General features: G+C 53.6%; 1 protein-coding gene across 1 annotated transcript; it reads left to right on the top strand.

The window, feature by feature from the left end:
* The first annotated feature begins 4,696 nt into the window (after window positions 1–4,696).
* TMEM38A (transmembrane protein 38A) lies at window positions 4,697–14,229 on the top strand. Its single transcript, XM_061601350.1, has 6 exons — window positions 4,697–5,020; window positions 8,909–9,065; window positions 10,166–10,350; window positions 11,167–11,254; window positions 12,597–12,714; window positions 13,341–14,229. The coding sequence occupies exons 1-6, from the start codon at window positions 4,897–4,899 to the stop codon at window positions 13,563–13,565; spliced, it is 897 nt and encodes a 298-aa protein (XP_061457334.1). The 5' UTR covers window positions 4,697–4,896; the 3' UTR covers window positions 13,566–14,229.
* Window positions 14,230–15,495: the final 1,266 nt, after the last annotated feature.

Raw genomic sequence — 15,495 nt, 5'->3', positions numbered from 1 at the left:
GCTTCGCCTACGTTCTTCCGTTCTCTCTCTCTCTCTCTCTCTCTCTCTCCATCCCTTTCCTTTCCGGCCGCCAGGAGGCGCCCGCCCACTCCAGGAAGGGACTTAGCGAATGCGTCACCAACCTCAGACACACCCCTCCGTGAGCTCCGCCCACCAGCCAAAGACGAGCTTGTAGGAGGGTTCCCTCGCCAAAGGCTACTGAGCATGGGCCTCGACTCTTGCGCAGGCGCAGTAATAACTAGTGAAGCTGGCCCGTGCCCTTTCCATGCCTTCTCTTGACCTCCTTGCCATATTAACGTGGGAAGAGGCTCTTTGGGGGGGCAAGGGGTTGCAGGATTGCAAGGAGCTGGTTTGGGGGAGGAAAGCCCCTTTCGCAGTAAATGTCTGCGATGATTTATGTTCGCTTGTGGACCTCGCTGCCACGATGTGGGGTGGGAGCGTGGGAAAGCACCCACCCCTGGCTGGGTGTACTGTTGCTTGCCTTTTGGAGGGTCAAGAATCGGGCTAGTGGCCGTGAGAGGACTGGCCCTCCAGACGGAGGCACCTGCCCGCGAATCCCAGGTGCAAGCGAGCAGCGAAGGGCCCGTGCACCCATCGCTTCTTCTGACTTCCCCCGCTGGAGGCAGGAGGGTGCCGCTCTGCGAGACCGACGGAAGTCCGACCCCGACGCTCCTAAAACGGGGGTGGTGGAGGAGAGGGAGCCTGCCCCACAGAAAGGCCCAGGCAGGGCTGGCCGAGATGGGCTGGGTTTTGGGTTTTTTAATGCACTGCCTGCAGAGAGCTCGGGTGGCAAAAAGCAAGTGTCTGTAACGTAACCTTTCCTGCCACCACCACCACCCACAGGTTCTACAGCAGGGGTTCCCAAACTGCGGTCCGCTAGCTTCATTCAGGTGGTCTGCAGTGCGTCTGCGAAGGACACAATTCGAATTCTATAGAATTATGTGGAATTCAAATTGTAATATAAGAAATGAAAGTCCAATAAAAACATACTTTTAAAAAACCGCACAAATGCTATAACGCCATAAGCTCTACACAAAGAAAAATAAAATATGATGATGCTGTAAGCAGCAAGAGATCAGCTGGATACCTTTTTTATTAACAAGTTTTCTTTATTATTTTGAAAAATAATGGATATATTAAAATAAAGAATGCTTACCAAAAGATACAAAACAAAACAAAAACGATTAAAAGTAAAACTTGTGATAGCTGCATAGTGCACTCTCACTGCTCAGAATGTGACTTTTCAAGAATTGGCATGTGTCAGTCATGATTAGGGATAACAAAGTTTAAGGTTTTACACAGGTGGTATTTGACCCTGCAGAAAAGTAGCCAGATGTTTCCACAAGCCTCTCCCCCATGCTGGAGGATGGTTTATTTATTTATTTATTAAAATTTTATCCCACCCTTTTACCCTACAACAGAGCACTCGGAGTGGCTCACAATAAAATCATGCACAATAAAATCACAAAAACATTAATGCAGATTAAAATACATTAAATACAATTAAGAAATATAGGGGAGTGATATTAAAAGGGACTAAAGAGGTAAAAAACTAAAAGGGGGGGATAAAATCGGTTACAGGCTCTACCTTCAGTCTTTCCCAGGGCCTGCACCAGGGATGACTAGGCCCTTGGGCACCATGGTCCAACTCACCCATACAAGTGACGTGGAGTTAATAAGCCCACCCATGCATCCCACCTACTTCTCCTGTCCCTGTGAATGATGTGTACACTGCATGTGCATGCCTACCTTCAACCAAGATGGCAGCGGGGCCATCAGCCCCTTAGGGAATCCTCTGCCACCATCTTGGTAGGATGAGCGTGCGTAGGATGACTGTATTGGGGGGGTGGCTGGGGCTCCCTCTCCACAACAGGATTGAGAGCGCCGATACTGCAGTGCATCGCAGAACAGGAGTGCTACCCTCCCACCCTGAGGAGGGGCCCTTCATGGAGCCCTCAGCCACAGCCCGATCTGGTCACCCTCTGGCACCAGCCCTGCTCCCTCCCAAAGGCTCTCCGGAGCAAGTCTCTGGAAAACCATCAGGTTCCACATGTACTGATCATGTGATGCTTTTAAGAAGTTTTAGCTTGTTGAGTCTAGCGAGATAGCACTTACTGCAGGTCAGACTGTGAACTGTACGATGCAGTTAGCACTCCCAGCAGTATTTACAGATTAACAAAAGGATTTGTCACATAAAGAGTTGATAACTTTTCTGATGGGAGCAGCTCAGACTTGGAAACTCTTAGATAACTTTACCCTAGATGTTTGGAGGCCGCAGGTTTGGCTAATAGCACTAATGGGAAAACTCACCAAGCACCTGCATCTTTGAAAGGAAATCATGCAGACAACAATTTTATAGTTTTATTACTTACATTAACTCAGATATGCAAACAATTCACACTCCATCACCTCATGGACAATTGTGGAGTTGATGTACTCTCACTGTATGATCTGTACAGAGGAAGTGGGTAGGGAGGGGGTTCAGGAATGTACTTACCCTGTTCTGCATTTTCTGTTGTTCTTGAAAAATCTAAACACAAACTTTTTTTTTTAAAAGGTAGAACTTCTGTTGGAAGATTCTGTCTGGGCTATTGCACTCCTCATTATGAGTCTGACCCCCATATTCAAACTGCCTCGCCGTGCGGTACTTAGGTGGGGCTCCTTGAAAGTGGCATCAGCAAAGGTATCCCTGTTGCCATGGATGCGCCATTGGTGGTGCAGGCCTGAATACACTGAGTCTGTTAGCCAGCCTGCCCATAGGAATGCACGCTCGCTCCCCGTTCCCGAAAGTAGCCATGCCCACCCTGTCCTTTATTAAGGAGATTCGGGGGGGGGGTTCAAGTGTTGCAAAGAGTGTTCTTTGAGTAGCCATGCTGCCAAACACCTTGTGTCAATGTTAGGTCAGGATCCAGCTTACAAGAGCTTTATTCAAGTTGTGTGTTAAGCTGTGGATTAACACCCTTGGCAATAATCACCCTGAGAGTCCTGTGTCTGATTCTGTTGGTGGGAGCCAAGACCCCCAGAAAAAAGCAGAAAGGAATTAATTGGTTCCCGGCTGTCTCACTACCATGGCAGACAAGGCTCTGACTCACCAGCCAAAAAGAGTTGGAACTCAACAGCTGTGCATATGCATTGTCTACCAGAGCTTCTGGCAACATTCATCTTAGTGTCTGCTAGAGAAGATGACATGCTCAAGGCAGTGTATATTGTCCTACCCCGTCCATTTTATTCTCACAACAACCCAGGGAGGTAGGCTGAACTGAGAGATAATAACTGGCCCAAGGTCACTCAGTTAACTTTATGGCTAAGCAGAGATTTGAACTGAGTCTCTGGGTAGAAGATGATAAAAGCAGTGTTTTTCCAAACGTGGATGTTGCCCTCAGAATTCACTTGTGCCCAACACCAACTGCAGCGCCGAGAGATCAATTTCAAAAATGGCACTTACAAAAAATGAACTGAGGGGAAGCAGGCTGAATGCAAGAGGGAATGCTCTGGTGCTGATTCAATAGTAAGTCTTCTGCACAGTGCAGATTTTGAGGACATAATTAGTGACTTTTCAGCAGCAAAGGCAATAAATGTTGCAGAGTAGTGAAATCAGGTATTTGAGCGTCTGAGCTCTGTGTATTTGAATCTTTGCTAAAGATTACACCTTCCCTGCGAATTAGTCAGACAGAGACTTTAAACTTTAAAATAAGAAATAACTACTTTATTCTGGAAGTACATACTTGATAGGAAAGAGTTCTACATTAAGCTAACTAGCTAAGTTGGAGACGCAACACTAAGCCTAGTGTTTGCCCTCATGCTTGGAGGAAAGGGAAGATGTCTGCTCTTCCTTTCAAGAGAAAGAAGGAAGGAAGGAGGCCAGAAGATGTGGTCGACATCCTATGCATATCAGTCTAGCAGGAAGGGAGAGTCAGCAGTAGATCAAAGGATAGGTATTAGCCTAGCCATCAGGAGGTCTCCTCTCTAGCCACCCTTTTAACCCCATATAGCCTCAACCCACGAGTTCCAGTTGAACCACATATTCCCACAAGAAAAGCTCCTGCTCTGCAGCACTCATGGTCGTTTCAGCTGATGCATACCCATAGTTTTTATTTCGGGGCACCTTCTTACAACAATTCTTTTTACTCTGGCCTTTTTCTGCTGTATAACCTGCCATAGTTTTGCTGTTGCTGTTTTATTCGTGGTTGTTCAGAATGGTACACCGTTCAGAGATGAGTATTCATGTGCTGCAATATACAGAAGCATCTCACGAAATAAAAAAATATTAATTCACTGGGGTGTTTTTTTAAAAAAACATGGGGGGGACCATTAGACGTTCTTCCTCCCCAACATTATTATTATTTGGATTTTGTTTTTTTAACCTTCCCTATGAGGTCTCAGGGCGGCTTCCGACCATTTCAAAAGGCAATACGAAAACCAGTTCAAGGTGCGCCCCGAATCCTGCAAAGCAGTTGGCTTCGCTGACCCTTTCCCCCCTTCCAGTCGAGATGCATCCTCCAGACGCGGCTGACTCTTCAGCCAACTTGTTTCCGGGAGGCAGCTTTTCCCCTGGCTCCTAAATGGGGGGTGCCCCCCCCCCGAGCGAAAGCTGCCCTTTTCTTTTGCGCTCTGAATTTGGAGAGGCGGGCGGGGAGGAGATCGCCACCTGCTGCAGGCGCTGCCGGGCCGCGGGCCAAGCGGCTGTGGGCTGGGAGGGAGGCGGGTCAGCGACGGGGGCGCCCCCCTCCCTCCGTGGGCGCGGCCTCGGCGCCCCCTCCTTCCATCTGGCCTCTGCTGCCTGCGCGCTCCTGCGTCCCGCTCCTTCTGCCCGCCGGTGCCGCCGGGCCCTCCGCCGTCGCCTTCTCGCTCGCTCCTTCCTACACCTGCTGCTGCTGCTCCTGCTCCGGCGCCGCGATGGACCTGGTGGGGGCCCTGGACGTGGGCGATCTGGCGGCCGCCTTCGCCCGCCTGCCCGTCTTCCCGGTCTTTGACCTCGGCTACTTCGTCGTCTCCATCCTCTACCTCAAGTACGAGAAAGGTCAGCGCCCCTCACCTGGCCGGGCCTCTGGGGCCTGACCCCCCTCGCCCCCTTTGCTGGAGCCATTCTCGTTCGGCTTCTCGGCCTTTATTTTAATGCATGATCCCCCCCCCGCATCTACCTACCAGTCCCAGATGGGTGCCGCTCCTTCCAACCCCCACCTTCAGTCCCCACTGATCTCACCCCACCCCACCCCAGCGTCCCTACAAGATCTTGGGATCCTAAAAGATGCATCCAAGAACCTCGTGGCACCTTCAAGCTGGCCAGTTTATCCCTATGAGTCTTCGAGGCCGCTCTTGCTGGACTGCAATAGGGTTAACGGGGTCCCTGTCTGGAAAGGGCTTTTTTAGGCGGGGAGGGATGCTGGAAGCACCCACTCATCCACCCAATGCAGAAATGGGGTCTAACTGGGGGCTGAGCTCTGAAGCTGACTGGCTAGTCTTTAAGGCGCCACAAAAAGACCCCCTTGCTGTCCAAAGGAAAGGCATCTCCTCTCCAGAGCCGGATGAAGGGGGTCAAGGAAGGGGGGAGGAGGAAGCTGCAAAAGGGAGAGAGGCGGCAAATCCCCTCCCTGGGAGGAAATCTCGAGAAAGTGCTGTAGGAGCTCACTTCTTGGGCAAAGTCTCCCCCACACAGGCACAGCAATTGCTCTGGGTTAGTCAGGCCAGAGTAACTACCTCCAATTCATCTGCCAGATTCGGTTCAGGCCAAGTCCTCTGGTTGGGGAAGGGTGGCTTCCTGATTTGTGCCAATCCCCCTGCCCGAGTTGGGGGAGGGAAGGAAGCTGCATCTGGGGATCTTGTCTGTCATGGGGGGGAGTGTGGGGCATATCAAAGTGACAGAGGCTGCGTGTTGGGGGGTGTTTTGGGGTGATGCTGTGTGGGCAGAAGCAGATTTCTCGTTCCAGAGACAAGGGGTGCGACCCTTTCTAAAAAAAGAAACAAGGGGTGGGAGTGTACACACACACACACACTGAGCACCAAGGAGCCAGAGTCAGTCCTGGCTAGGAGAAATCTGACCCCCCCCAACTCTGAGGCCCCCAGCTTGATGGATGGACACAGGTGAAAGTTGTTCTTGAAAGGACAGGCTGGGTGCCCAGGGCAGCTTAATGCCTGGCTACGGGTCGATGGGAGCAGGCGTGCCTGAGAGGGGGGGGGAAGAGAGAGGCAAATTGAGCTCAGTGGCCACCTGGCATGGGCAACTGAAACCCCAGTCAGTGGGGTCAAAATCAGGAAGCAGCCCTGTCATCAGAGGGGCTCCTATCCTCGCCTGGTTCCAATGAATACTTGCTGAGTGCAGAATCCATCATCCTCAGAATTCAAGGTTGTTTGGTGTATATGTTAAGCTACTGGTCCTTATGACTACAAAGAGAAGCAAGTGTGGGCAAGTGCCTGGTGAAAGCACAAAAGCCTTGTGGGGGAGGGAAGAAGATTCAACACAAATCCTATGGCCAGGCCCCCATTCCCACCCCACACCCCATTAAGCAACAAGGGATAACGTTGCCATTAATAGTTCCAGAATTTTAAAATAATTGTTTCCAGATTGACAAATGTATGTTTGTAAAATGCCCCAAGTGGCAGAGCCCGCCATCCCAGGCTCCTGGAGCTGACTGTCCTCTGGTGCAGACAGAGAGTCGGGGCAAAAGGCAGGGGGGCCCAGTAAGCAGAGCTAGAGTCAATGACAGGCAGAGGCAACTCATTCTAGAGTTATCTCCCCTCCTCCTCCTCCTCCTCCTCCCCCCCACTGAGGGAGCCCCACCATCCCGTGGACTGGTTGTGAGTAAGAGGCCGGCAGGGGGCTAGCTGAGGGCAGGCTGGGTTGGTGAGGTCATGCCCCATTTGCCCACTGCTTCAGGGCTTGGTAGAGTCCCTGCTTTGCATGCAGCAGGTCCCAGGATCCATCCCCGGTGGCAGCATCTCCAGGTAGGGCGGATGGACCCAATGATCTGGTTCTGCATAAGGATGCTTCCCGGGTTCCTGTTTATATCAGCCCTTTATTCAGAATGCAGAGGGCTGGAATTTTGCTTTATTTCTAAGGGAAGGGCCACAGCTTAGTTGGAAGCGCATCTGCTTTGCATTCAGAAGGTCGCAAGTTCAGTCCTTGGCTTCTCTGAGACAGGCTGTGAAGGAAAGGCTCCCAAGTCTGAAACCCTGGAAGGCCGCTGCCACTCAGAGCAGACACTACTGAGCTAGATGGGCCAGTGGCCTGACTCTGTCTAAGGTATAAGGCCTTGGGAAGCTACGAGGTCAGCGCAGCTGTGCACCTGGAGTCCAGTCTCTCCCTCCTGGCTCATTCCCAGTTCAGGTGTAGGGAAATCAGAGAGGCCTCCATTTGCCTAGATCAAGCCATCCTCCTCTCTGGCTGCCCCCGAACCAGAGAGAGAGAGAGGCTTGTAAACAAAGGAGCCCAAGCTCCAGAATAATGTCTACCATGGAAACATCCAGAACTGGTTTTTGTCAGGGATTACTTGGGGGGGGCAGGGAGACCACATTGTTGCCTCCCCCCCCCCAGCCTCCACCACCCAAAAAAGAGTCAGTTCACAAACTGTCTCTTGGTAGCAGCGGGATCTCAGGTTACTTGCCTGGTTCCTGTCTCTGTTGCTAATTCCTTTCTCAAATTAGAAGCAAGCTCTGCAGCTGCTTTGGGAGACTGATTCTCTGGGTCGTCATCAGTGGCCATTTTTTGCCCAGAAATCTGGGTTGGTTGTTTTCTTGCAGCCTTGAACAAACAAGAGGATTTTTTTGTGGGGTGGATAGGCCTGGATGTGGCAGGCAGAAAACTTGGCATACTCTGCTAGAGTGAAAGGACCTGAGTTCAAATCTTTCTTGGGACACTGCTAGGGCCCTCTCTGGCTCTCAGCCTCACTTCCCCAGTCTGTAAAATGGGAAGCTGGGATTGCTTCAACAAGCAGGAAAAGGCAGCTCACTGCAGCTGTTTTGTGGGCTGGCATTCCCCAGGGCCAGTTTGTGGAGAATAAGCCTTGCTTTATATTTAGTCAGCGGTAGAGATATCTGTTTCATAGTGTGAGGAGGGTGGTGTTGGTGTTGCAGGGACCTCCTCTTCTGATGTCTGCAGAGGAGAGAACAGCGGCTCACAGGGGATATTTGTTGGCAGATTAATAGATTTGAACTTGCAAAGGCCCACAAGAGTAAAAAGACACTGTTTGCATCAAACTGTCCCTGGGAACTAGAGCAAAGAGTGTGCCAGGCACTGGACAGCCTGCATTAGAGTGAGAAAGGATTGGGAAGTGGGGGTCATAGAATAGTAGAGGGAAGGGGCCTACAAGGCCATCAAGTCCAACCCCTGCTCAAGGAATCTAAATTAAAGCATACCCGAAAGATGGCTGTCCAGCTGCCTCTTGAATGCCTCCAGTGTCGGAGAGCCCACTACCTCTCTAGATCATTGGTCCCATTGTCATACCACTCTCAGTTAAGAAGTTTTCCCGATGTCAGTCAAAATCTGACTTCCTGTCACTTGAGCCCATTATTCCATGTCCTGCGCTCTGGGACGATCAAGAGATCCGGGCCCTCCTCTGTGTGGCAACCTTTTATGTACTTGAAGAGTGCTATCATATTTTCCCTCAGTCTTCTCTTCTCCAGGCTAAACATGCCCAGTTCTTTCAGTCCCTCCTCATAGGGCTTTGTTTCCAGTCCCCTGATCATCCTCATTGCCCCCTCGCTGAACCTGCTCCAGTCTGTCTGCATCTAGTGGGCACCAGGCTGGTGAAGGCTGCTATAAGGGGAGGCAACGGTGGAGATTGGCAGTCTAGTGTGGCCTTATTTTAAAGAGCACTAGCTACTTGATGCTGATGGCAGGGAGCCAGGATGGAGGGACTTCTTCAGGAAGTGGCACAGAGAGGGAGCCGCCTCTTCTTCCTCTTCCCTGCAGGTGCGGTGGAGCTCTCCTGCCAAAGCCCCTTCGCCTCCTGGGTCTGTGCAATGCTCTATTGCTTTGGCAGCTACATCCTGGCTGACCTGCTGCTCGGAGAAGCCCCGATTGACTACTTCAGCAACAACTCCAGCATGCTCCTGGCCACAGCAGTCTGGTGAGACCATCCCTCTGTAGCTCTGAGCTTTCACAGGATGATCGGCCAGTCTCCCAGTTTAAGAAGCAACAGTGGCGTCACTAGCGGGAGTGCGGGGGGGTGCGGACCTCCGGTTAGCGCCCTCCCAGGGGCATGGACAAGGTGGCTGGGCTTGCGCGTGTGAGCGCACGCACTTGAGGCCAGCCACCCCGTCCATGCCCCTGGGAGGGCACGCGCTGGAGTTGCACCCAGCCGGAGAAGGCCTGGGAACGCCGGCACGCCTCCCTCGCCCCGCCGACGCTGCTCCCGCGCTCGCCCGCCAGCCCGCCTCTGAGGAGTTGGAGCAGCCTTGCCAGGCAACGGCGCGGGGCGGCTCTGGGTGTCACCCTCCTCATGGTGACACCCAGGTGCGGGCCGCACCCTCCGCACCCTGGTAGTGATGCTCCTGAGAAGCAAACCGTAGAAAGGGCAAAAACATTATTCCTCTTAAAATATGCACTTGGTCCGTGATGGCCCACAGGGGAGGCTGCTGAATAGGGCAGTCAGCACTCTTGCGTGATCATGGACTCAGGAGCGGCAGGCTGTGTGTGGCCCTCCGGGGTGCTCTATTTGGCCCTTGGATCCCTCCCTAGCCCACACACTTCACTGGCCCTGCCTTGTACCTCGACTGCTTTTGCCTGGATGGAAATGTGCCCTTGGCTGCGTGGAGGAGAGAGGCGGCCCAGAGTGAGCCAGCCAGTGTAGAAAGGAGCCTACTGTACAAAGATGGAGGTTTACACCTGTTGCTCCGTCCACTCTTGCCTCTGGCTCCACCCACCACTGGTGTGTGGACCCCGGAAGATCGCCCAGAAGGGGAGGTGGCCCTTGGTTTTCTCTGCCCCAGCATTCGATTCTGGAACGAGATTCCACTTTGTGCTCAAAATGAACCTTTTCCCAGTTGCGACTCTTGCAAGGCTGCAGAGTTCTTGCAGCCCCCCAGCACATCCTCCTCTCATTTGGGCCCATGATGGGAAAGAGGATGAACTGGTCAGTTCCCCTCGGGAAGACACATGAGCCTGTGGCCCATCACCTCCATCCTGTGGCAGAGGGTTCCACAAGCTTAACGGTGCCTTGTCCTCCAGGTATATGACTTTCTACTGTCCCTTGAATCTCTTCTACAAGTGCGTCAGTTTCCTGCCTGTCAAACTCGTTTTCGTGGCTATGAAGGAGGTGGTCCGAGTGCGCAAGATTGCTGCCGGGGTCCACCACGCTCACCATCACTACCATCACGGCTGGCTGATCATGGTTATCACTGGGTTTGTCAAAGGTAGCCCCCACCCTCCCCCCGCCTGCCCACCTGCCCTGCAATGTCAGGAGTGAGATTCCAAGCACTATGTTTGTGCTCCCCCCGCCACTGTTGCAGACCCTAACAGTGAGAACTAAGGGGATTCAAGGTGCCCTAGGATTTGTCCTCTGCCACGGCTGTGGTTGCTGAAGTGCAGAAGCTCAGTGGCAGAGCATCTGCTTGCATGCAGAAGGCCCCAAGTTCAGTCCCCAGCATCCCCTATTTAAACCAGCCCTTTATTCAAACAATGAGGACTGGAAGCTTAGCTTATTTTTAGGGCATGCACCATAACTCGTAGGGAAGGGTCATGGCTCAGTAGCAGAACACGTGCCTTGCATGCAGAAGGACCCAGGATCAGTCCCTAATAATCTCCAGGTGGTGCTAGGAAAGCAACTCTGAAACCCTGGAGCACCACTGGCAATCTGTGTACACAGTACTGGGCTAGATGGGCCAAAGATCTGACTCAGTATAAGGCATCTCTCCATGAGGACTGGAATCTTGCTTTATCTTTAGGGGAAGGAGCTTAGCTCAGTCGCAGAGCACCTGCTTTGCATGCCAAACGTCCCACGTTGGATCTCCAGGTAGGGAATTGTTCCCCACTTGAAATCCTGGAGCGCTGCTGCCAGTCAGTGTAGACATTACTGAGGTAGATGGAGCAATTGGTGTAAGTGACCTCCTCTAGTGCTAAGTTGTGTTGAGGGTCATTCAGCTGGAAGGTGGGACGCACATCTTCCAAATAAAAACAAAAGTCTGCCTGCGTCTGGAGGGGGGTCACTTTTCCTTTCTTTTGTTCTGCAGGTTCTGGAGTTGCCTTGATGTCCAACTTTGAGCAGCTCTTGCGTGGCATCTGGAAGCCGGAAACAAATGAGCTCCTGCACATGACCTTGTGAGTAAAGGGTCCTACTCTCCCACCCCATGTCACAGCTGGAGCCGCCGCCTGCTTGATGGAGCAGCCTGGCAACTTTGCAGAGGCTGAGCAAACCCCCGGGAGGAATTTGATGCAGACGCTCACAAGAGGCAGGCGGGGGGGGGGATGGGTGGCACGCAGAGGTGCTTCAACCCACCTGAGAGTGTTTTCCCTCATAAAGCTGAAGGCAGTAATTCTGCCCTTGCTTACTTGAACTCAGTGGGATTTTCTTCCAAGAGGGATGCCTAGAGGTGGTCGGGATGGAGAACCTCAGGCCCAAATGTGGCCCTCTAGGCCTCTCAGCCTGGCCCTCGGGACTCTCCCCAGACCACACCCCTCACTGGCCACGCTTTGCCCCCCCCCTGAGCATTTCTGCCTGGCTGGAAATATGTCCTCAAGCTCTGGGAATGCCTCTGGCTTGTCCAGATGGAGGGGAGAGACGTGGGAAAGTGTGTGTAGAAACCGCCCTACTGTACAAAAGCCAAATTTGCCTTGGGCCCCACCTGCCCCTGCCCAGGTAGCCCTTGGAAGGATGCCCACAAGGGAATGTGACCCTTGGGCCAAGAAAGGTTCCCCACCCGTTGTAAGTGCTTAAGCCGGAAGCACTAAGTTTCCTGTACTGATCAGGGTTGGACTAGACAACCTCCAAGGTCCCTTCCCACTCTCTGGATTGTATCCAACACCAGCCTTACCCAGAGTAGAAACCTTAACCGGTAGAACCACAAAATCTTAAGAGGAAGGAGAAGAGGCTATAGCTCAATGGAAGAGCCCCTGCTTTGCATGCAGAAGGTCCCGGGTTCAATCCCCACTGGCATCCCCAGGTAGGACTCCCCGCTTGACACCCTGGAGAGGTGCTGCCAGTCAGTGTTGACATTACTGAGGTAGATGACCAAGGGTCCAACTCGATAGGAGGCAGCTTCCTAAGTGCCTGAAAGGTGTGCAAATGCATGGCAAAAGGAGAAAATCTTTCCAAAATGTATAGCTGGGGCAGAACAGCTGGCCCTCAGGCGCCTGCACTCCTGGACTGCCAAATAGGTGCGCCCCCTTGGGGACTGCTTTTCTGAAGGCCAGCCAGAGAGCAAGGAAGGGGGAGACCTGACTTGCCCCCGCTGCCCCACAGCACGCAGCTGCTTGCTGGGGAAGGCGGGCCTGGCCTCTTGCACAGCAGCAGGGCAGCCTTTGCCAGGGAGTGGGCGAGAGGGAGGCGCTTCTGCTCCCCGAAGCTTGTGCTCTGAATGTGGGGGGAGACGGTGCAAGACAGGAACCTCTGCATTGAAGTGTGGTTGGTTCTCGGCACCCCTTTTCCCCCTCCCCCTTGCAGCCCCTCAAAAGCCAGCCTGTACGGGGCATTGCTCTTCACCTTCCAGCAAGCCCACTGGCTGCCCATCTCCAAAGCCACCCTGATCTTCTTCTTCACCCTCTTCATGATCGTCTGCAAGGTGAGCCTCACTGGGGTGCATCTGTGTGTGTGGGCTGCTGGGGGGGGAGGCGCTTTCTGGCTCCCTGGGGAATGGAAGGTGCTCTCAGCAAGGGAGGAAGAGGAGAACTCACCTTCTGAGGCCGCAGTCTGCTCTGGGGGGCGAAGGGTTGCTCCTTGGCCAGACCAGGAGATGTTCGTGGGGGAGAAGGCTGTGTTCCCCCTCTGATACCAGTTGCTGAAGAATCGCACACAGGGGGAGAGTTGCTGTTGTGCTGAGGGGCTTTGCATAATGGGCATCTGGTGGGCCACTACTTGGCAAAGGGCGAAGCGTTACTGAACCCTGTGTGACGGAGTTCAGGTGTGACGTCTGCAAGATGAGTAGGGGAGTGGCGGCACCTGGGAGGTTGTGCTCTCCTCCCGCATCTGACTCAGACTCATAGCAGTGGCAGGGCATCTGCCCTGGGTTCATTCCCTGCTGACAGGGTGGGGAGAGACCTTGGACGGCCCCTGCCAGTCAGTATAGACAATATTGAGCTAAATGGGCCAATTGGCCTGACTCAGTATGGCAGCTGCCTGCATTGACTGGGGAGCTGGTAAAGTGGGGAGGTGGGTCCTAACGGAGCCTTTTTGCGCTTCACCCGGCAGGTGTTCCTGACGGCAACTCACTCCCACGGCTCACCATTCACACCCCTGGAAGGCGCTGTGTGCCCCATTTTCTTTGGCTCCATGCCCACCGGCCACCATGACCACCACCACCACCACGGAGGCGGCCAGGAGCCGGTCCCCCCCCTGGCTCCCCAGCTGCCAGCCAAATCGAGAGAGGAGCTCAATGAAGGCACCCGGAAGCGGAAAGCCAAGAAGGTCGAATGAGCCTTGGGGCAGGCCAAGGGCCGAATCCGTCTGGACTCCATGCCAGGTGTGACTTTGCTCACCCTCGGGGGCTTCCTGAGGAGTCTGCCAAGGGCCCCCCGTGCCCGCCATCTCGTCACTGCTATTGTTTAGCCCCTGGCCGCTAGCGCTTGGGTTGCCAAATGGACACACCTGCTGGCCCTTGGTGACCGTGGTGAGCCCACTCTCCCTTTGCCCTACAACCCCCCTTTTCCTCCCTCATCTTCACCCATGGAGGAGCCGGAATGTACTTTGAGGTCTATCAAGTGACAGAGAGCAGGCAAGCAAGGGGCCTGTGGAACTGCTCCCTGCCTTCAGGCCAACGTCCTGCTGCTCCTGATGGGCCTTGAGCGTGCTGTCTGGGATCTAGCCAGGTTCCACCACGCCCTGCCATTTTCTTGTCCTGCAGCTAGTTCTCTGGACTGTCGCCTTTTCTGCAAGGCCTCTGGCGCCTGCAGGGAAGAGCGCGTTGCAGCTGTCCTTGTGTGCCATTGCTGTGTATTTCTCTGTGTTCATGCATGCGCCCGGCTCCCCTCCCCAGAGCTGGCTCATTCCGCAGTGGGGAAATGAGACCTGTGTGCTTAAGAGCCCAGTTTCTGTGCAAAGCACTCTGCCAAAGGCCCACATAAATTATTTATTTATTGATCACGATGACTAATTACATTGATTGTTGCTGAGGATAGTTTCAGGTGAGTCAGTTTGGATCCTGTCTGACACTCCTCTTTCCCCCCAGAATACGCTCAGAAACTGGGGGGGGGGGGTTGGGGGTAGAGGGTGTTAGGATACAATCCTATCCATGGTTTCCGTGCTTTTCCTCTCTCACTTGCCCCCCCATGGAGCCAATGGGGCAGGATGAAAGCAGGGGGCCATCAGCAGAGCGTGATAATTGCCCCTGCCGCCAGCACATGTGAGCATCCCTGTGCATACAGCATCCTACTTTATGTTTCTATTCTTATTTTTCCCTCCTTTCCTGCTCTGAATGGGAGCATATCTGGGGAACGTGTTGACAGAGCTCGAGCTAACATGGCCCTAGAAGGGGTGAATAACACAGCGGCCCTGAGTGGACACAGAGTGCCTCCTTCCCCAGAAAGTAGCTGCATCCCTGAGCTTAGAGGGTGGGCGAGAGGAAGGCACAAAGTGGGGCTTTGACCATCCTGGGCTGGGTCAGACTGGGTGAGAGAGAGAGACTTGGGGGCCCTGCTGCACTTTGGGCTGAACCCAGGCCCCTGCCAAACCTCATCAGGGGAGAGAGAGAGGTGGCCGCCCCTGCCCAGGGTATCCTGCCCTTCCCTGCTCCCAATCTCAGCCTGCTCTCAGGTGCGCCTTTTGAGTTTTGAAAGAAATGCAGCTGGGGCATCCTGCAAAAGTGCCTTTTCCCCCCGACACGGCCGCTCTCAAAAATACCCCTGGGCAAATTGTGAGAACTACAGCGATTCTGGGGATGCGCCCGTCCTGAAATAAATAAAAGGCTTCTGAGAAGTTGGTTTCACCTGGAGGATTTGGTGCCCAGTCTGTGGCTTCCAGCTCAAAAGGCGGGGGGCTGTTTGTGGGGCTGTTGTTGTGAGGTAGTGTGGGGGACTTTTGGGGCTCCTGAGATGTTACTGAACTACAACTCCCAGCCTCCCTGGCCATTGGCCATGCTTGCTGGGCTGATGGGAGCTGTAGTTCAGCAGCATCTGGAGGACCAAAGGTTCCCCACATCTGCTCTCCAGTTTACATGTGGGGTCAGGGGGAGAGCCAGAACATGCAGCTGTTGTGGTGTGCACATTTGCACCTCTGCAAAGCTCTCCACAGGAGCCTTGTGGTGCTGGCAGGCCGGCTCCTGGCTCATTGCATTTTGCTGTGCCTGGGCTGGAGAGGCAATCCTGTCCCAAGCGCTACAGGAGAAAAACTCTTCCCAGCAACTAACTGG

Source organism: Rhineura floridana, chromosome 18, assembly GCF_030035675.1.
Source record: "Rhineura floridana isolate rRhiFlo1 chromosome 18, rRhiFlo1.hap2, whole genome shotgun sequence".
Lineage (NCBI taxonomy): Eukaryota > Metazoa > Chordata > Lepidosauria > Squamata > Rhineuridae > Rhineura > Rhineura floridana.
The sequence above is the reverse complement of the archived record's forward strand: the minus strand, read 5'-3'. Positions and strand labels throughout refer to the sequence as shown.

What these genes read in the sequence shown, in the direction of transcription:
- TMEM38A (XM_061601350.1), top strand. Translation starts at nt 4,897, where the DNA reads ATGGACCTGGTGGGGGCCCTGGACGTGGGCGATCTGGCGGCCGCCTTC. An exon ending in CTCCTGGCCACAGCAGTCTG is followed by an intron (nt 9,066 to 10,165) that starts GTGAGACCATCC and finishes CTTGTCCTCCAG; the next exon opens with GTATATGACTTTCTACTGTC. An exon ending in TATCACTGGGTTTGTCAAAG is followed by an intron (nt 10,351 to 11,166) that starts GTAGCCCCCACC and finishes TTTGTTCTGCAG; the next exon opens with GTTCTGGAGTTGCCTTGATG.